We start from the raw sequence: 22270 nt of genomic DNA, 5'->3' as shown, positions 1-22270 counted from the left end.
CTGTGTCTTTAGATCATGAAAGAGCAGAGACTAGAAGGCATTTCAGTCCAGATCATCTTTTCTGGCTTCACTAAGTTCTGTTGTCAATGAAGTGTAAGAGGTTACAGCCGAATGAAGACAATGGAGAAGATTACTTATTGAAATGGACAGTAAGTGAACTTTAAGTGGTTGCTTGCTTGCTTATTATATGAGGACTTTTTATCGGGTTTCCCATAAGTAGAAAAGTAGTCAGACAAGACATAAAAATGCACACAAAAAGATATAAAAAATGTTTGGGGGGAAAAATCCCCAACGCCTAGAATTTATTTCCCTTAAAAAAATAAAAATTAAAATTACAGTTAGAAAGAAAGGTAGCCATGCTAGTTGTTTACTTTAAGGATTCCACTTTCTACCCTTACCTAATTTCAAGCAGTCTTTGCAAGTGCTATAGATAGTTAGCAACTTCTAACTGCCCCGTAAGCCCTTCACCTTTTAGGGTTATGTTTTTAATGTTGTATCTTTGAGGTCTGCTTGTATTAAAAAGGACTGAATGCTTTGCTCTCATATCATATGGCATATGAGATACTCTTCCTCAATGACATTTTTGCCTAGCATGTAAAACTGGGAAGTCTATTCTTCTTTGTAATGTATTTCTAGGGATTCTTGTAACATCTCAAAGGTTCATCCTACTGCATGCTGTAGCATTTGAAGTGTTGAATTATAATCTCTACCTTACTTTACAAACACGTGTAAATTAAGGATAGAAGGTGTGAAGGGATTTGGGGTTTTTTTGATGGGAATTGTGTCTAGGTTGTCACACTGTTTACCTGCTGAAACTTCACCAAAACTTCCTATGAAAAATGTCTAAAAACAATAAGAACAAGTTTATAAAAACATCGTTTTGGAGCACTGTTTGTCACCTCTGAGTTGTGATGTTTATGATTGACTTATGAACTCTCTATTCCTGCAGAATTTTATTGATGATACAGAACACTCTTTCCACATTGAACAAGTTGTCATGTCTACCCTGATCTTCAGCTGTTTCGTTAGCACAATTCATTTTAGGAGTAGTGAATATTCAAGTGTGTTTATTCAGAATTATTTCCTGCCATGGGAGTGACAGGGGTAGGTGTTTTCTGTTTTTATATGTTTGTGAAAAATGCACAACCTTTAAAAATCTTGGTTTCACTATTACCTGGACATGCAAGGTGTCAGATATCTCTGTGCTATACAGTAAATAGACTTGGGAAGCACAGTATAGTATCTTTCCATGAAAACTGATGGAAGGCTTGTTTTCAAGACAAATGCCTCAAAACCTTTCAATTTTCCAAATTACTTGTAAAGGTTTTGTTTTAATGCTATATATTGTAAATACAATATATTTGGGGTTCACTAGTATAATTCTACTTTGTGAGGGAGAGAAGAGAATGTGTAGCCTTTCAGAGAAGAGCAAGGCAGTGAGGTTTTTGCTAATGGTTGTATGGTAGTGGAAGCCAGGAGTTGTTGCTTTGAGCATTTTCCCACCTTCTTGTTTTCTATTTCACGAAAATCTTACAGCTGTACAAGCATATGCATTTTTCTCAGGGTCATGGATCTATAGATTCACTTGGTCTACAGTTCAGAGGCTTTGAGAGGGAGTAACCAGTGTTCTCTTTTCGATCAACTTACAGTCTTTCCCACTCAGCAAAAAAAAAAAATTCTAAGTCTGTAAATCTGTATCTTCTGAGGCTGTAGCTGAATTGCCACTGTAAACAATTGGCTGACAAGGTCACAACTGATGCAGGTTTTCTGAGAGTGAGGTAAGTAAGCTCCCTACCTGCCTGCCAAATGACTAATGCACAAGCATTACATAAGGAAACTTGGTGTGTAAATGTCGGCCAAATTCTTTGCATTCCAAATTAATAATTTCTAGTTTTCATAAATTGAAACACTGGAATTATCCCAACCTTCATTTCATAGTGTGCACTGAAATTTCAGGGACTGGCATATCTGAATTTTTGTTTTAGAAAAGCAGTACTGTTATCTTTCACAACCTCCGCTAAGTCTTTAAATATGTTGTGTGATGCAGAGTGATCCTAAGTAAACCTATTTGTGATTTTGTTTGTATGGAATGGTAGCAACCTTAGGAGTTCAAGGACACATCTAATATAGTATATCAGTGCTAAAGAGATGCTTAAATGTCCTTGTACTGGTTATTGCAGAAGCTGAAAGGTGTTTGGAAGTTTGTTACTGCATCTGCTGTTATTCTACTAATGCAGCCATAATACAACTTCTAACCAAGTGTGCCGGTTTGGCCAAATTTAGAAATATATCCTCTGAGAGAAGGCAGGTCACCACCCCTCCCCCACCAGGTTCGGGAAAAATAAATTTTCCTCAAAAGAAAGTGAAAGAGATAAAAACTATTTATTTAACAAACACAAGGGAAAAGGAAAATAATGCTAAATAATAAAATCTCTCACTGTGGAGGAAAAACCTGGGAAAGTGTTAGAGTCCTCCCTTTGGTCTCCTCGGAGCTGGGGCTTGGCCCAGGGCCAGGCCCTTTGTGCCTGGTGGAAAGTCCTCCTGATGTGCTCTGATATTGAAGCAGTCCAGTAGAAAAGGGAGAAAATCCAGAATTCCAGGGAAGAAAAAAATTCAACCCTCAGTCTCTCGCCAGAGAAAAAGAAACTGAACAACTGGCCAGAAGCTGACCTGGGAGCAGCAAGCCGGGTGCTTCCTTGCTCCCCTGCTGCAGCTGGGGAAAAAAACAGTCATTATCTCTGTGTGACCTTGAACAAGCTGCAAACTGCTTTGAAAAAGTTTTGCTCACATTTTCCTTCCCCCTTTCAGGCTCATTTTAGAGGCATAGAAAGGCACAAGAATTAATTTCTGGGCATAGGGCAGCGATATGGGATACACATCATAAAGTCACCCCAAGACACCAAGGTTTTTGAAAGCTAATACAAAAAATTAAGCCCTTGATTCCATATTTTTCATCCAAATCACTTTTTTAAGTGCAGCTGGTTTCCTCTGAAAAATTTAAAAAACTTCTTCCATTTTTAAAAATTATTTGCTACATACTAAGTAGGAGTAAGCAAGAGGAGGTAAAATACACTTTACATTATAAAAAAAACCCCATCCCTCCAGTAATCCCTCAGACCTTACACAGAATTATTCTGGGTTATTGTTTTTAATTGTATTATTCAGTTGCTGATATTTTTCCCTGTTCTCTGTGTATTCTGCTCTTCAGTAGGGCTTTGAACTGGATTTCTTGACATAAGATCTGATGTCATTGTAGAAATGCTAAAAATGCTACTTTTTATGAAGGAAAAGTGGATTTTAAAGAAAATTCAATACTAAACTGAGTGAAGGTGTGGCTGTGGAGGGATGATCTGATTGTTGCAGTTGTGTAATCCTTCAAACTTACATGCTCATTAACAATATTTATGTGCCTAAAGGCTGTTGAGGCAGGCAGATTGCGCCTATTCACCTAGACACTGTGTAAACATGAGTATGAAAAATACATACAGTTATTCATAAAATAGCTACAAATTAGGGTAATTTTCAAATATCTGGGCTTGTATTGGTGCCTTCATGGACTCTTATTCATACATTTTTCTTTGTTATAGTGTACATGACAGAGAGATATGACAATGGAAAATATTACACCGCTAAAGAAAACTTCTCTTTTCTCTTTTTCTCTTTTCTGAGAGCTAATGCTGGGTCTGAATGATGTCAGATCTAGTGATGTCTGAATAACTATCATGTACAAGAAAGGAAAAAGTTTTAACAGAGGGAGGTGGGGTATGATCTTGAAAGTTGTGTAGTACTTACAGCCACGTTTAGCAGGGAAGCTGAAACCATTTTTGTTGCTACTGTGTTATGTTGTTAGGGAAAGAACTGCATACAAAGAAAAATGTGGCACATGAAGAGAATGACAATTTAGGTTTGCCAAAGAAATTAATCAAAAACTGTAATTATGTATTACATAATAATACAAATAATTACATAATAATACAAAACTGTATTAATACCTTTTCCTGCTTGGGGAAAAAATAAAAAGTGAACAAAACTAGCAGAGTTTGCAATTGCTATCAGTCCTGCTCCTGTTGCATGACTGTTTTCTTCAAATATCCCTCCATGATATTTGTTCTTAACAGATTGTAGCTCTCACTTTGCCTATGACTGATTTCCTAAGAACCACACTTTTACAGCGTAATTACCTTCACTCAACATGACAGAACTTCTGTCTTTGCAAGTATTGGACCAAACCTTCCAACAAATTAGCTATGTCATGCGTATGAATATATGTCACTTCTAGTTTTCCAGGTAACATAGGCATTTAATATTAGCCTTAGAAGAGGATTTATAAGAAAAGGACAAAGCAGAGCAAGAATTAAATACCTCATCTAGAACCTTCAAATGTTTGCTATAGCTAGTCTTGTGCTGCCATTTTGCTACTAATTTCCATTAATATGCAGCTACGCTCTTCTACTCTCACTGCAAATTAAGAGCAGTTATTTCCTTTAAGGTCTACTCTGCTAGCTTTGTATCCTAAAATACAAACCCATCATTGTTTTGTGTGTAATTGGTTAAATCAAATAATATATTTGATTCTGTAAGCTTTGAAAGTAGGAGTGATATCTATGAATGGTGCCACTAGGAAATACTTTTTGATTTTTGCTGTTCTCTTGTGTGCAGAAGACTTTATATAATTCATGAGAACAGCTTTGGGCTAGGAAAACATCACGTCTTGCATTTTGCTTCTGTGGAGAGCTTGCCTGATAAAATTATTGTATTGGCTAGATAAACATCCCAAACTGCAGAGCACTAATAATCTCTCTGCTGGATATGTGTGGATGGTGTCAGGGAGCACTACTGGAAGAGACAAAAAGGGTTGTTTCAGTCCCTTCTGACAAAGACAGCATGTGATGAAAGATAACTCATTAAATTGTCGAAATAGACAGGTTTGTGTTGGTCTTTGCCTTATCCCAGTACCATTTATCCAGCTTTACTGTGGTTTACTAAACATGTTTCTTCTGCCAGCTAATGTTTTTAGACTGATAGTTCAGTTGGTAGCAGTCTGCCTGGAGGCAGAGGAAAGACTGACACATGATAGCCAATGTAGATAGCTAGTGTTGCACAAAATAATTATTTTATTAAAAAAGTAAGAAAAAGCAACCCAAAACTTGTAAATCATACCAAGAACTGTGATGACAACAAGTTACTTAGAAATTGTAGTCTGTATTGTCTGTGAAAGCCTCTGTAAACATCATTCAATGTTTTTAACTGTAGTGATGACACAGGGTGTTTCATAAGCCCTTTGTTTCAGTCCTAGCCCTGAAGCAACCTGTGATGGGTTGGAGAGGGGAAGGAGCAGAGGGGATGCAGGCAGTAGTAAAATAATTTATTTTAGGTTATGGACCCTGGTGGAGATGTAAGAACAAGTTAAATAGATGGTCATAGTAACTGCAGCTGTGAATAGTGAAAGATCCTTCCAGAGACTCTCTGAAAATTGCAAAAGGTTTTCTTTTCCCTGGCACTCAACTGGATGCTACTCTTGTAGCAAGAGTACTCTTGTCAATTTACAAAACATGTTATCAACCATATGTGATCAGTCAAGGGAAAAATTCCTTGTAAAAACATTGGACTGAAGAAGGCTGATAAAAATCTAAATGGGATATCAGAAAAATAAAAACAATTATTTACTCCAAAGATTAAGGAATGGTAGTAATACTACCATCACATGTTCTGTTCTCTCCTCAATTTCTTGTGAAATTTGTTCTTCCAAATGTGGCCTTTTGGTATCCCAGCTACTTAAGGAAGAGCAGGTGTTTGTAAGAAAGTCATTGCTGATCAGTCTGTGGAACACATCTCCTACAGGCTCTACTTACAGTGCACTGCAAGACAGACGTCTGAAAGATTGTCTTCTCACTGCTCTCCCTGCCTTGTTTCCACTGAGAAAAGTTATACAGTTGTGATGCTGATACAACAAGTGCCAATTCCTATGGCAGACACAACTTCAGTTATTGCCAAAATCAGATTTACTAGTTCAGTGCTCTCCAGTAAAAGAAGTAAGCTGCTGCAAAGGGAATAACTTTAATTATTCCTGGATTCATGACAGGAGAATGCCATGAGGTATTACACTTACATGAGCAGTCAGAAGTTAGAGTTCTCAGAAATTCTGAGTTATATTCCAGTTATTTTAATTTATTTCTAGGGGTTCTATGACTATAAATCTATTTTGAAACTTGGCATTTAGATGGAGCTTTTAAAGAGGACATTCAACTTGCTTAAAATGCAAAAAAAAATCAACTGCCTGCTTAAAATGGAGAGCAGTCCTATGCAATCTGCAGTGCAGTTCACTCATTCTGTCCTTGTTCCATTTGATTAATGAAAACAATGTATTTTCTCTTCTTCTGCTAGTGATTAATACTTCTCCATTCTTCTTTGTTTTTGGTGGCAGATTGCTGGGGAGAGATTTCACTGTAAATTGTTTTTGATATCAAGTTTTAAATAGGCTTTGCCAGCCTGCTTATTTTGTGAAAAATGTTTCTCAGTTTCTAGCAGTGTATAGCCCAGACAGTGCCTACTCTATGACTCTGTTAAAGAGAAGGGGAGTTTAGGAGAGGCCTTTCAAAGCTCTACACAAATCACTACAGCTGACAGTGCAAAGTGAAAGAGAACAGCTTGTCTGCTGCTTCCTTCCCCATGTCTACATGGTAGGTGTGTGGGGCAGTATGAGTAGCAGGCAGAAACTAAAACACAGTTACTTACTGGCCTTGGTAAGAACAATTTCTTCTCCTGGGTACATGGTTTGAGTTAAAGCTGTAATGAGTGTTGGGGTAATCCTTTGAAGCCACTGCTGTTACTGACACAGACAAAAGTTGCTCCCTGAATTCTCCTTGGGGAAACACTGTCTCCAGTTCTGACTGGATATAACTCATGCCACCTGGACCTTGGCACTGATGCAGGCCCTATTTTTAAACAGTATTTTGGACTACTGTCTGTGCTGGTGATTCACACTGTGCCAAGGATGTTCCTGGACACAGGAATGCAATCATCCCTTTCCACAGGCATAACTGTCTCTGGATGACTTCTGGACAAAGCTGAATCTCCCAGATATCCCTGGGCAGTCTGGTATTCAATACAAGCCAAGGAGCAACAGGCAGTTCATGTGCAGCTGATCTGCTTTGGAGGAACAGAGAGGATGATACTATAGATGGGGACTGCTGTGCACATGTTGGTCTCCATGCTGCAGAAAGATACATTCAAATCAAATTCATTTTACTGGACAATAGCTTACAAAACCTTTTCCTTGTTGGGCTTTTAGCTTTTTCAGTTTTTTCAATTCTTTGGTTTTTACTGGTGATAAACTCAGCTGATGCTCAATTTCTACGCATGCACTAATATTAGCTATGAGTATCTTTTTTATTATGTTTACTTAAGAGTTGGGAAATGCATGCTGAGGCGTGTGCAGATGTAAAACTGGTGGAGGTTTGTCAGCGTAGCCTCAAGCATGAGACACCTGTATATAGGATACTACAGCTTCCTTCTATACATGTGATCCAACCACCATGTACATGCTTTATTCCTTTAAAAGCAACCTCCAAAATAAAAATGTAGCTACCAAAATTGTCTAATGCTGTCTTATCTATAACCTCCAAGTTAGAGTCAAAATAAAAAGTGTGGTTTTTTTATCAGGAATCATAATCTGCAAAAATCCTCTTTGCATTTGAGTGTGAACTCCACCCCTTAAGCAAACCCTTTGTCCTGGTTTCAAATAAGATTTTCACTAAAAAGTTCCCATTAATTAAATTGTGGGAGTAGTTTCAGCCAGAAGCTCCTTGCATGGGTACCTTTTCACTCGTAGCTGGTGAAAGGTGATGTTCTTCTGCCTGGCTGAGGAAAAAATCTATACAATCATAAGGACAGCTCAGTGTCCAAACTCAGTTATCACCAAGAGTCCCTTAAATGATTTAAAAAATAAATGGTTTCTTCTCATAATTTCCTTACCTTCCAGTCATGTTTTTCTCAGCTACATTTGCCTAAGAAGCCAAAACTCAGACATGGTGTGACATTTCCCTACCTACCTCCTTCCCTTTCCACAGGCCTTTTACCCCCCAGCTGTTGCTCCCAGCTCCGTTCAATTAACCTCAACAGGAATGCAGTTGTCCCTCTGTGGTTCATCCTGTTCAGGATTAATGAACTGTGCTTTAAACCAAGAGAACTGCTGGTAAAAATTAGGTATAATTTCATTAGAAAATTATGTACTCCTAATTAATGAAGGAGGTCATCTGAGGACTTGACAGAATTGAGTTTAACTGGAGGAAAATATTCACAGATCAAATATATGAAGTTTGCTACTTCCTTTTAATCATCTCTCTCTCTGTGGACACCTTTTGTCACCAAATGTCCTGTTTTCTATCTCCCTGCCATCAGATCACCACCAAGGCATGTTGCTGGGAAGCATGGAGTAGAGGCAGCAGTAAAATTAAGTCACTTGTGTGGCCAGTTGTTTCTTCATCTTCTGTTTCTGAGTGATGAACACTGTGTATAATGTGATTTATTTAAGTGTTACAATGCATGGACTGCTCAAAATACTGAGTTCATTGCTTCTCCAGTTACAATCCAAGAAAATTCCTGGTATTTGCCATTCATGCTGATCCTGGGAAAATTTGCAGTCCTTCAGCTTCTCAGTAATGCTTGTTTGGTACATTTGAGCAGAAGCTTGGGCAATAACTTAGACTTGTTCAGCCTCTCACTTTCTGGATATTAAACGTAATTTTGATAGACACCTAGACAAAGAAGATTAACAAGAAACTTGACCAAGAAAGTACTGACAAGCCAGGGTAGTGACAAGGGAAGGGAGACAACACAGGTAAATAGCTGTTTAAAAAACAGGCTTAAAAAAACAAGTTCGAAAAAGCTCATCAAGAATTTTCAAATACTGTTTCTGGCTGGTCATACACAGCTTTGTTTATTACTTCAGAGCTCTTGACTCTTCTGTTATGGCATCATTTAGTAACCATGCTGTAGAAGATCAGGTGAACAGCATGCTTTCCAATGTTTCATATTGTGTCATTGAAAGAGACCATAAAGTGATGAATTGCACAGTTGTCAATCAGATATTTCGGTCTTTTATGCCAAAAAAACCCTGTGACATTTGGTACTTATGTCTCTAAATCATGCTGTTGTAATAATTTTTTCTTAGAAAAAATTTATATGGGTCCTTCTAAGTTCTAAAAATATACTTCTATCTCTCCAAGTAAACGTATCCATTATGGGAAGGATATAGCTATAAAAAATAGATTGAATCCAGGTCTTGGATGTAAAACTAAGTCTAATGACTGGATTTTTGATGATATGATACCAAAATAATTTTCTGTACAATATATTGTAAAGGGCCAAATATCCACCAACCACAAAATATGCAAGTTTGTATTCTGCACATATGAAGGATAAGGAGTTGATACGTTTGAGTCAAAGTTCCTCACAGTGTTTTGTTTAAGTACTGGAACCAGTGAATGTGCTAGCACACACACTTATGTTTCAGCATATGAGAGCATAAAATCAACCAAGCACAAAAATATCTGTTAGCTGTCGTTTTTTGGGGGTGGTACTTTGGTTCTGGTGTACTCCACTGTTATATATTCTAAAGAAATTAAGTGTTATCTTCAAATGTAATTACCACAGAAGTAATGGAAAATAGGATTTTCAAAGCAGTCCAGGGAAACTGAGGACCCAGTTCTTAGTAGTCAGGAACATAATATACTGAGTCCCAGTCCCAGCCTTGAACATGCCAGTATCAAGGGAGCATTCTGTTACTTGTCACAGGTTTGTTGTAAGCCAGCCAGCTGATGATCTTTCTGCAATACTAAGTGGTCTTATATAGTGAAATATTTCATATCAAGTTCTGTTTGTCATGAGAAAGAATGTGGGGTTTAGCTTCTGCAGGGGCAAAATTGTTGGGTTTTGTTTGGTTTTTCGTTGTTTATTTTTTTCCTGACCATCATTAAGGGCCAAATGCTCGATCCTTTTATGTCAAAGGCGAAGTTTGACTGAAGTGAGACCAGAATGCATAGGTATGTGCTAAATCAGATATTTTTAAACGCATGCCACTTGAGATTGCGGAAGAAAAAACATGCTCATAAATACTTGTGATTTGTTTGAAGTCAGAGTTCTCTCTGTGAGTCTATTTATAGCTTCAGGATAAGAAATTCTTGGGCTTAGTAGCAGGAACTGATGAGTGAGACTTTCACATACTCAGAAGAAAAACATGAGTTGTAATTTTCTGGTTCTTCAGACTAAAGAAAATTCATGAGTCTTATAGCTGGGACATAAAATTAATCCTGCTTACTCAGGAGAACCTTAATCACAATGCAATTTTCTACTTGAACCATGGTATCTGTAGTACTCAAAGAAGTCAATTCTCACAGAATATTTTTTCATCTGTCATTGTCTCTTGTTAAAAAAGACCTTTGATTTTTCCAGTGACCAAGATTAGATTGTAATGTAATATTTTTATATTTTTAGTTTTTATTCTGTTGCTATATTAAGACCAGAAACACAAATGGATTCCTGTGAATCCTGAAGTGTTCTCTTTTTTTTTTGCTGCTGGAGTCCAGTTCTATACAATATCAGCAATCAACTTGTATACCAAAGCCAAGCAGTGACAGTTGCAATAATGAATATTTGCTGCAGGCCACTGGTATGAAAATAGCACAGTGCTACAAGCCTGCGTCACCAGAAACAAATCTTCCATTTGTCTGTGGCTGAATTTCCAGCTCAATTTTAGAACATTTATCATTGAAATAGCTCTTATAACACTGTCATAATATAGTGTTAAGGAATGCTGATTCAGTTTACAAGGCATGAACTCAAATGCCTTACTACTTCTTTTTGGTGTGTTTTTTCTTAATTTTTTTTAAATCCCTTATACCTTTAATGCTGTACCCTGTATTTAGGGCACTGAACTGTGAACAGGCAGCAACACTGTAATATATTCAAAGTGACCCATGCTGGTTAGGTTAGAAGTTCTTGCAAGGAAGGGAATTGGATTGCCTCTTCATAAACTTACTTGACAGCTTTTAGAATGTTTTATCCTTAATCTCTGCTGAAAATTCTCAACTTCATATGAGGACAAGCAGCTTTGCATCTTTGAATGCGTCATGGCTTTTACATGGGGAACTTCAATGGCTTTCTATGTATGTTTTAATGTCATTAATGTATTTGCATTAGTAGAATATAAAGTGTATTCATATAGGGCATCTTTTAAAAATGCAGAATATATGCACTGAACTTTGATTATTTTTTGAGATGAAGAATATGCTGATGACATTTACAATTTTTAATTTTTATATACTATGCTGCTTTTATTCATGCATCTCAAAATATCCAAAATAGCTATCATAATTGATTGTATATTCTTTTCACTTTAAAATAATTGCATGGTGAAATATTAGATCAGCATAGATACAGAAGGTCAGATACTTGAAAAATAATATAATGTGCTGTTATTTAAGCTTTTTAAGCTTTTTTTTTCTTTCTTTCATTCGTTGCCTCAGGTTTTGCTATGGAAAATAAAGAAATTATGATCTATATTTTGCTTAGGGCTAAATACTGACCATTACACTGCAAACCTAGCAATGGTGATTGATGTACATATCCAATTTCTTGCAAGATTAGAATGAGCACCAACTTTGCCATCAATCCTGAGAGAATGTTAATGTCCCTTTCCCCTCCCTGTGCCATCTGCCCTTTGCCTTCCATTTCACTGAGAGTACATTGGCTAAGCCTACTACTGTACAGTAATACCAGGATGCAGAAACTGATGTTTTAAAAGCAGTGTTAATGCTTTTAAAGCAATGGGGTTTGGGCTGGGATTGGGTTTTGAGGAAAATAATTTCACTGCAGCAATTTTTGACTGACTGACAGCAAACATTTAATGGAATTCTCTGGGATGGGAAAGGAGTGACTAGCTTACTCTTCAGTTTTGTGGACAGATCTTCAAGGGCTTTATTTATTCATCAGTTTCCTAACTAAAGGCTTAATATTTCAAAATATTTTTTTCTTTTGAAACATTACTTTTTAAAAAAATCATAAATAAGGAGATACTATTCAGCAAGGTAACACCATTCCTTCTGCACTGATATTTGACATCCCCAGTACCTTCAGGATACAGCCACTTTCAGGCTCACTTTCAGTAAAAAAAAAACAAACTGTGATTTGACCTTGAGTGGAACTTTATTTTTTGCTACATGCTTTAATGCCTGTCAATACATAGAATAATATTCACATGAAAAACTCTTTCTTGGGTTTATGAATGATAATTTTTAAAAACCCTCTGGGCGAGTATGTAGAAACATTACAAAATACACAATGTATAGAACTTAATAGAGCTTAAAGGGTCATATTCCCACTGACTGAAAGGGAATCATATTTGTGTAGATATTTGTTCAGCCAGCTTCAAGTCCTCCAGTAGGAAATATTTCTGGATCTGTGTAGGTAGGCTATTCCCAGGCTTCATAAACTTTAATATTAGAAAGAATTTCCTCATATCTAATTTAAATCTCTCTTGATGTAATCCAATAGTCCTTGTTCTACTAGGAGGGATCAAGGAGAGGAGTACATTCTCTTATTTTTAGCTACCTTCTACAGATATGACAAACGTTGTCAGTGCTTGCCCTTTTTCTTCCATACTCACAGTTCATGTTTACCAAACATCTAATTTATTTTGGCCCCCTCCATCAGAAACCCTGTCTTGTTGCTTTGCACTCGTATTGCTTCTGGATTAACAGCAAAGCAAGTAAATTTGGGGGTTTTTTTGACATTGCTGTCTCCAGGATGGACACAGGGCTTCCAGAGCTGATTAGAGGAGGAAGAAATACTTCCTAAATCTTTTGCTTTGCACTTTCAGTGTGGTGGGGACATATTTTATAACACATTGATAGAAGGGATCTGTGTTCATCTTGTCTGCTACTGAAAGATTTTTCTGAAAACCAAGCAAATAAACAAAGAAAACAATCAAAATGAAATAAAAAATAAAAGCTCCCCAAAAGCAGTACTGAGGCTGTTGTTCATAATTCTCTTTTAATAGATCAGATTAAACCTACTGAGTGTGGATTCCTGCAATTGTCTTTACTGAAAAACATCTGATTTTCTAGACTGTTTCTTCAATGCATTAAAATTGTTTTGATTCAGGTCTCTCAGTGTGTTTTCATTGCTTCCAGTTTGATATTGCCTGCTAAGCTATTGGGAATGTTCTCCATTAACAAAGTTTTTTACCAGTACTAGTCTGCACCACACCACTGTGGTGCCAGTTAGTTGTGTCCCTTCTGCATCAGAGCACATACTTAGCTCTATAAGTTACAGAATTGTTATTTTGTCTATTCTAATAGGCAGCAATTAAATAAAGGACAGTGCAGGTAGAACATCACTAGCACCAAGGGATGTGTGAAACCAAAATGAGCTATGCTGGAAAGTACCCAAATCCAGGCATATCTCAGCAAAGCAACTAAGATTTCTTTTGGGGAAAGCTGTTAATCAGTAGGTTTAATATGATCAAATACTATGCTGCAAGGGCAGAACAACTTCTGTCCTTTGTCTCCTTCTCATGTCCCCTTCCTGCCATCTTCTTCGCTGCCTCAGTGCTGGATCTTGCTGTCCTCCACCCTGCTAAGTACTTAACAACCACATGATACTGCCATATTCAAACATCATGTATAAATTATTCAAATTACAATATCATGTATTTTTTCTCTCTTTGGTTTGGAACTATTGAAAAGGCACAAATTCTTCGGTGCAAGAACTAGGTTACCAGATTTAGGTATATATCTTGCTTGTAGTCTTTCCAAAAATACTACTGATATGAAGAATGATAATCTTATTAGTGTTTGTTTAGGTCTCAGATATGGAATGTTGTATATTTAGTTACTGTTATTAGTATGTATCATTATTATGCAATAATGGATAATAATGTGCATGTGTATTAATAATTACCTTCATTTTTTTAGTGTTAGTGTTGGGAAAAATCAAGTGAAGTATCAACTTAATTTTTTAATTATTTTTTTTACCAGTTATAAAGGACAGACAATTATTTTCATTTTAGTTTTATTAGTACAAGATGTTAAAACTTTAGCTTGGCTACCCAATCAGCATAAGTATTATGTGTTACTATGACTGTTTATGCATCTGAAGTGGTGTGTATAAATTTTAACTGCCAATTGTGCTGGTCATTTACATTACTTCTTTCATTGCACTGTTCTTCTGTTGTACAGTACAGTCTTAATGACCTTTCTATTCACTTTATGAGTTCAGTGTTAGCAGACTGCAGGAGACAACACAGGGCGTTTCAATACATGGGAGTACTGTATTTTGTAACCACACAAAATACAAAGAATAAGGTCAGGTTTAGTTCATTACCATTAGTCATCACCAGCACAGTGTTCCGGTTTGGCCAAATTTAGAAATATATCCTCTGAGAGAAGGCACAACTACCCCTTCCCCCCCCCCCAGGTTCGGGAAAAAATAAATTTTCCTCGAAGGAAAGTGAAGAAGATAAAACTATTTATTTACCAAACACACGGGAAAAGGAAAATAAGGCTAAATAATAAAATGTTTCACTGTGGAGGAAAAAAACCTGGGAAAGTGTTAAGAGTCCTCCCTTTGGTCTCCTCGGCGCTGGGGCTTGGGCCAGGGCCAGGCCCTCTGAGCCCGGTGGAAAGTCCTCCCGATGTGCTCTGAGGTTGAAAAAAACAGTCCAGTATAAAAGGGAGAAAATCTGGAATTCCAGAGAAGGAAAAACACAGTCCAACTCTCAGTCTCTCTCTCCGGAGAACAAGAAGCTGAAACAACTGGCCAAAAGCTGACTGGAAAGCAGCAAGCCGGGTGCTTCCTTGCTCTCCTCCCGCAGCTGAAAAAAAAACCTGCTATCTCTGTGTGACCTTGAACAAGCTGCAAACTGCCCTGAAAAAGTTTTGCTCAGTTTTTTCCTTCCCCCTCTCAGGCTCAGTTTAGAGGCACAGAAAGGCACAAAAATTAATTTTGGGCATAGGCAGCGATATGGGATACACATCATAACGTCACCCCAAGACATTCCACCCCTTATCCCATATTGTTGGCTCAATGCCCAAACTAAGATATTCTAATTCTACACACACATTAATACATATATATATATATACACAGCTATATACGAACAGTGACAGTGACAATCAGCAAGCAGGGGTATACAAGCATTTCACACAACAATCAGATCTCCCTGTGGTACACAACGTGTTGTTCCATCTTTCTTCATTACCCACCATGTGTAACCAGGTCCCTGAGCAAAGACCACCCCACGGGTGGGTTTGTCTGCACCCGAGGCAGAATTTATCCACACAGGCTTTCCTAACAGACCTCTGACATGCACTACTGGGACCTTATCTCCATCTGTTGTATGCAGGGATTCAGATTGGGCTGGACCAGCTCTATTGGTGGAACCTCGGGTGTTAACTAACCAGGTGGCCTTTGCTAGATGCTGTTCCCAATTTTTGAAAGTTCCCCCACCTAGTGCCTTCAAAGTGGTTTTCAACAATCCATTGCACCGTTCCACTTTGCCTGCAGCTGGTGCATGGTAAGGGATGTGGTACACCCACTCAATGCCATGTTCTCTAGCCCAGGTGTCAATAAGGTTGTTCTTAAAATGAGTCCCATTGTCAGATTCAATTCTCTCAGGGGTACCATGCCTCCAAAGGACTTGCTTTTCAAGGCCCAGGATGGTGTTCCGGGCAGTAGCGTGAGGCACAGGATAGGTCTCCAACCATCCTGTGGTGGCTTCTACCATTGTGAGCACATGGCGCTTGCCTTGGCGGGTTTGAGGCAGTGTGATGTAGTCAATCTGCCAGGCCTCCCCATACTTGTATTTGGACCACCGCCCACCATACCACAGGGGCTTCACCCGCTTGGCCTGCTTGATCGCAGCGCATGTCTCACAGTCATGGATCACCTGGGAGATACTGTCCATGGTTAGATCCACCCCTCGATCTCGTGCCCACTTATAGGTGGCATCTCTGCCCTGATGGCCTGAGGCATCATGGGCCCATCGAGCTAGGAACAACTCTCCCTTGTGTTTCCAGTCCAAGTCTACCTGTGACACTTCTATCTTTGCAGCCTGATCTACCTGCCTGTTGTTTTGGTGTTCTTCATTAGCCCTACTCTTGGGGACATGGGCGTCTACATGGCGGACTCTCACAACCAGCTTTCTTACTCGGGCAGCAATGTTTTTCCACTCTTCAGCAGCCCAGATTGGTTTTCCCCTACGTTGCCAATTAGCTTTTTCCCACTTTTCTAACCATCCCCACAGAGCATTGGCTACCATCCATGAATCAGTGTAGAGGTAGAGCTTTGGCCACTTCTCCCTTTCAGCAATGTCCAGGGCTAGTTGAACAGCTTTGAGTTCAGCGAGTTGGCTTGATCCACCTTCTCCTTCAGTAGCTTCTGCAACCCGTCGTGTGGGACTCCATACAGCTGCTTTCCACTTTCGTTTCATCCCTACGATGCGACAAGAACCGTCGGTGAAAAGAGCGTAGCGTGTGTCTTCTGATGGCAGTTGGTTGTACGGTGGAGCTTCTTCAGCACGTGTCACTTGTTCTTCTTCATCAGTGAGACCAAAGTTTTCACCTTCTGGCCAGTTTGTGATTATTTCCAAAATCCCAGGGCGATTCAGTTTTCCGATACAGGCGCGCTGTGTGATGAGAGCAATCCATTTGCTCCATGTGGCATTGGTGGCGTGGTGGGTAGAGGGAACCTCTGCTTTGAACATCCACCCCAGCACTGGTAGTCGGGGTGCCAGGAGGAGTTGTGCCTCAGTGCCAATTACCTCTGAGGCGGCTTTGATTCCTTCATAGGCTGCCAAGATTTCCTTCTCTGTTGGAGTGTAGTTGGCTTCAGACCCTCTGTAGTTTCGGCTCCAAAATCCCAGTGGTCGACCTCGAGTCTCACCAGACACCTTCTGCCAAAGGCTCCAGGACAGGCCATTATTCCCGGCTGCAGAGTAGAGCACGTTCTTCACTTCGGGTCCTGTCCTGACTGGGCCAAGGGCTACGGCGTGAGCGATTTCCTGCTTGATCTGGGCAAAGGCTTGTTGCTGTTCGGGGCCCCAATGGAAATTGTTCTTCTTGCGGGTAACCAGGTAAAGAGGACTCACAATCTGGCTGTACTCAGGAATGTGCATCCTCCAAAAGCCTATGGCACCTAGGAAAGCTTGTGTTTCCTTCTTGTTGGTTGGTGGAGACATTGCAGTGATCTTATTGATGACCTCAGTGGGAATCTGACGCCGTCCATCTTGCCACTTCACTCCCAGGAACTGGATCTCTCGGGCAGGTCCCTTGACTTTGCTCTTCTTGATGGCGAAACCAGCTTCCAGGAGAATCCGGATAACTTTCTCTCCTTTCTCAAACACTTCTGCTGCAGTGTTCCCCCACACAATGATGTCATCAATGTACTGCAAATGTTCTGGAGCCTCACCCTTTTCTAGTGCAATCTGGATTAGTCCATGGCAGATGGTGGGACTGTGCTTCCACCCCTGGGGCAGTCGGTTCCAGGTGTACTGCACACCCCTCCAGGTGAAAGCAAACTGAGGCCTGCACTCTGCTGCCAGAGGAATGGAGAAAAATGCATTGGCAATGTCAATAGTAGCATACCACTTCGCTGCTTTGGACTCTAGCTCATACTGGAGCTCCAACATGTCCGGCACAGCAGCACTCAGTGGTGGAGTCACTTCATTCAAGGCACGATAGTCCACAGTCAATCTCCATTCTCCTTCAGATTTGCGCACAGGCCAAATGGGGCTATTGAAGGGTGAGTGGGTCTTGCTGACCACCCCTTGGCTCTCCAGCTCACGGATCATCTTGTGGATGGGAATCACAGCATCTCGAGTTGTCCGGTACTGTCGGCGATGCACTGTCGAGGTAGCAATTGGTACTTTTTGTTCTTCCACCTTCAGAAGGCCGACTGCAGACGGGTTCTCTGATAGCCCAGGCAAAGTATTCAATTGCTTACTGCCCTCTGTCTCCACAGCAGCTATTCCAAAAGCCCACTTGAGTCCCTTTGGGTCTCTAAAATACCCGTTCCGGAGGAAGTCTATGCCCAAAATGCACGGGGCCTCTGGGCCAGTCACAATAAGATGCTTCTTCCACTCAATTCCAGTCAGGCTCACCTCAGCTTCCACCAAGGTCAAATTTTGTGATCCACCTGTTACACCAGCAATAGAAACAGATTCTACCCCCACATGCTGCGATGGAATTATTGTACACTGCGCACCAGTGTCAACCAAGGCATCATATTTTTGTGGTTCTGATGTACCAGGCCAACGAATCCACACAGTCCAAAAAACGCGGTTTTCCCTGACCTCTACCTGGCTAGAGGCAGGGCCCCTCTATGCCTGGTTATCCTTCTTTCCCTGGGCCTGTATCTTAGAGGTTCCTTCATGGGAATTGGACATGCCATCGTCTTTTCCATCATTTCCAGCAGTTTGGCTACAGGCAACTGGAGCTACTTCCTTTTTGGTAGATCCTCCTTTCTGAGACTTGCGCTCCTTCAATTCACTCACTCGTGCTGCCAGAGCAGAAGTGGGTTGTCCACCCCACTTCCTCATGTTTTCCCCACTGTCACACAGGAAATTCCACAGCTCACTTCGTGGGATGTGCCTTCTCTCTGGGGAACGTCCGCGGAGAAGGCACTCTTTAATCTCCTGGTGATTCTTCTCCATCTTATCTTCCATTTTCTGCATACGTGTTTCCACAGCTGCGATTCTTGCATGTGTTGGGCCATGCACAGAGTCTGCATATGCTCGGAGCTTCACTGCCATATCCTTCACAGTCTCATTCGCACCGTAGTCCGGTTTCATTATTGCTAAAGCAGAAGCATATTCTGGTGGCCCAAGGTGTATGAGTTTTCGCCACATGTATGGAATAACTCTGGCCCGGTCTGGACTCCTCAATCCTGGGTCATTTGCAAAGACAACCTCTACCACCCCTAGTTCTCTCAGGCGTTGGATCCCTTGCTCTATGGTCTTCCATGGGGTTTGCTGCATGTAGAGATCATCTCCACACATATATCTTTCAGCCACGCCTGTTAAAACTCGTCTCCAGACACTGGTAGAATCAGCCCCCCTTTTCATCGCTTGGTCGATCACTGGATCATGTGACAGGGATCCCAAATGCCTTGCTTCAGCACCGTCCAGCATCACATCATCACCTGCCGCATCCCAAATACGGACCATCCAACTTATTATGGATTCGTCAGACCGTCGGGTGTAATCCTTTCTTAGGCTGTGAAGGTCCTTTATGGACATGGACTCAGTAATGGTTTCTGTGCCTGAGTCAGATGGTGGTTTTGAGGTTCCTTCCCCTGCATCTTTTGAGGTCCCTTCCCCTGCATCATCATCATCTTTCACTGGGCGATCAGTTTTGGTGGTGTGCTTCTTCCTCGTGACAGGAGCCACTGTCAGTGGCTTAGATTCTCCATCTGGTTTGGGCTTGCTGTCTGGTTTATCTGCAGCCTGAGTGACTGGGGTATCTGCAGGCTTTGCTGATTTATCTTCCTGCCTCTCTACCTTTACCTGCTGCAGTGTGCGATAGGCATATGCCAAAGCCCAACATATTGCAAGGAGCTTGTTCTCATTGGAATTGTCATTATATTTCTCTTTCAGATATTTTGCCACCTCAGCTGGTTTCTGAACTTGTTCAGGGGGAAACTTGCAAACCATTGGGTCAGAGAATTTCTTCAAGATTTGGCCCATATCCTCCCATTCCCCACACCACTCAGGATGTTCCACCTCTGGGTCAGGTGTCTCAGCAGTCACCCTGGAAATCTGAGCTCTCATTCTAGACAAGCTGCGAGACATATGGAGGAAGCTTAGAAGATACAATACCATGAAGATGATGTCTTTAACATCCAGGGGAAACTGAACATTCTCAAAAGATAACCTATCAAATTTAAAGGGAAGGGAAACCTCATCTCCTCCTCCTCTAACAATCTGGGTGCAATTACTAATAAATTCCCAAAACAGGCTACTGAAGCTAGGACTGGGGTTAGGACGGAGAAACCACTTATCATACACACTCCGAACAGCTGCCCGTACCTCTGTCAACTTCTTATAAATCATTATCACCGAGCACAGGAACAGGGAAATCCTGATTCGTCTCCCTGCTCTGTAAAATTTACATATCAGGGACAAGATTTGAGCAAGTTGTGGATAGGCAAACAACCCTAGGGACCAAAAAAAAACCAGTACCTCAATGAAGCCTAAGGACCAAAAAGACATGAGTACATCAAGCCAGAGAGACATTATGAACTCAACCACCATGGTGATTACTTTACCCCAACACAGAATAAGTAAATTCAAACCAAAATATAATTAGCACCGTTTTTTCACTTTCCTTCGAGCCACGCAGTTGGGCGCCACTAAATTTGTTCCGGTTTGGCCAAATTTAGAAATATATCCTCTGAGAGAAGGCACAACTACCCCTTCCCCCCCCCCCAGGTTCGGGAAAAAATAAATTTTCCTCGAAGGAAAGTGAAGAAGATAAAACTATTTATTTACCAAACACACGGGAAAAGGAAAATAAGGCTAAATAATAAAATGTTTCACTGTGGAGGAAAAAAACCTGGGAAAGTGTTAAGAGTCCTCCCTTTGGTCTCCTCGGCGCTGGGGCTTGGGCCAGGGCCAGGCCCTCTGAGCCCGGTGGAAAGTCCTCCCGATGTGCTCTGAGGTTGAAAAAAACAGTCCAGTATAAAAGGGAGAAAATCTGGAATTCCAGAGAAGGAAAAACACAGTCCAACTCTCAGTCTCTCTCTCCGGAGAACAAGAAGCTGAAACAACTGGCCAAAAGCTGACTGGAAAGCAGCAAGCCGGGTGCTTCCTTGCTCTCCTCCCGCAGCTGAAAAAAAAACCTGCTATCTCTGTGTGACCTTGAACAAGCTGCAAACTGCCCTGAAAAAGTTTTGCTCAGTTTTTTCCTTCCCCCTCTCAGGCTCAGTTTAGAGGCACAGAAAGGCACAAAAATTAATTTTGGGCATAGGCAGCGATATGGGATACACATCATAACGTCACCCCAAGACACACAGTCTGTCTCTCTGTGTCATCACAGCATTGGGATGTAAACAAGCAAACACAAAAAGTTACACAATTTCTTTTGTTTTCATTCGTTTCCATCTCCTCTCTTTGCCCACAGATGCTAACACAGGGACACCAGCAATATCAACGACTACAACAGTGGAAATCCGGAAGAGCAGTGTTATGACAACTGAGATCACCTCTAAAGTGGAGAAAATCCCCACAACAGCCACTAGCAGCAGCACTTGCCCTTCCGTTGAGACTGAGGAAGAAAAAGCAAAAAGACTGCTGTACTGTTCACTATGCAAAGTCGCTGTCAACTCTGCCTCACAGCTGGAGGCGCACAACAGTGGTGAGATGGAGCAGTGCTTGCTTGCTTCCTTTTTTTTTTTCTTCTGTCTCAAGAGCGCTGCAATTATCTTCCCCTGAATAGATTAGATCTCTTACAGCAGGGGACAAAGAGGTGGCAGAAAACTGGCAATTACATGGAATTCATTAACTATTAAAGTATAAAAATGACAGGCAAAGAGGCTTTCAGAAAAGGGAAAGAAGGGAATTTATTGGAGGCAAGTTGCACACTTTCTTACACTTTAGCTTTTGCAGCTTCAAAACCTTATCGAGCTAAATGACAACTCTGCTTCATTATCTTTGGTATTCACATTTTGCATAGTTTTGCTTGTGCCAGCTAGCAAACTGAGTATGAATGCCATTAGGTTTGTTTGAAATCTAACAAATTAAGGCTGAAAGAGGGAGCATCAGTCAGTCAGAGTTCAATGATGGGAGTTAGAGTTCTTAGCTCCATATTGTCTGCTAATAAATAACTTGCTAAAATTATGTATCTTTTCCCTTTGTTTTCATCAACTGATAGCAGCTGCTGCATGAGAGTTAAATGATAATTGCCTACCTCCATCTTTCTTATTTTTTAAACTTTTTCTTGTTATTAGAGCTAGTAGCATCAGTAATTTCCAGTAGTAGAGAGCCACTATTCACAGTCACTCATGTTATTGATTGGCTCTGTGGTGGGTGGGGTTAAAGATCTGGGGATTTGATATGGTGGCAATGACCTATAGCTATCCTACAGAAAGTTCCTGATTTTGGATGTGAGGGACTACCTGTTATCAAGGGTAAGTAGAGTTAAGAGACAGAAAGAGAACCTTAAGTTTGAAATGCAGAGACAGTGATAATATTCCTAGAGCAAAATGATCAACGTCT

At 40.5% G+C, this 22270-nt stretch overlaps 1 protein-coding gene across 10 annotated transcripts in view; it reads left to right on the top strand.

Annotated features, from left to right (window-relative positions):
• ZNF385D (zinc finger protein 385D) overlaps positions 1-22270 on the top strand; it is a 428588-nt gene that overhangs the window by 392772 nt on the left and 13546 nt on the right. For all 10 annotated transcript variants that reach the window (XM_069007261.1, XM_069007264.1, XM_069007268.1 and 7 more), the window contains one exon: positions 21177-21410. In XM_069007261.1, coding sequence (XP_068863362.1) covers positions 21177-21410 — 234 coding nt within the window. The remainder of the gene's footprint in view (positions 1-21176; positions 21411-22270) is intronic.

This window comes from Aphelocoma coerulescens, chromosome 2 (genome assembly GCF_041296385.1).
Source record: "Aphelocoma coerulescens isolate FSJ_1873_10779 chromosome 2, UR_Acoe_1.0, whole genome shotgun sequence".
Classification (NCBI taxonomy): Eukaryota; Metazoa; Chordata; class Aves; order Passeriformes; family Corvidae; genus Aphelocoma; species Aphelocoma coerulescens.
Note: the sequence above shows the minus strand (reverse complement) of the source record. Positions and strands in the feature narration are given on the sequence as shown.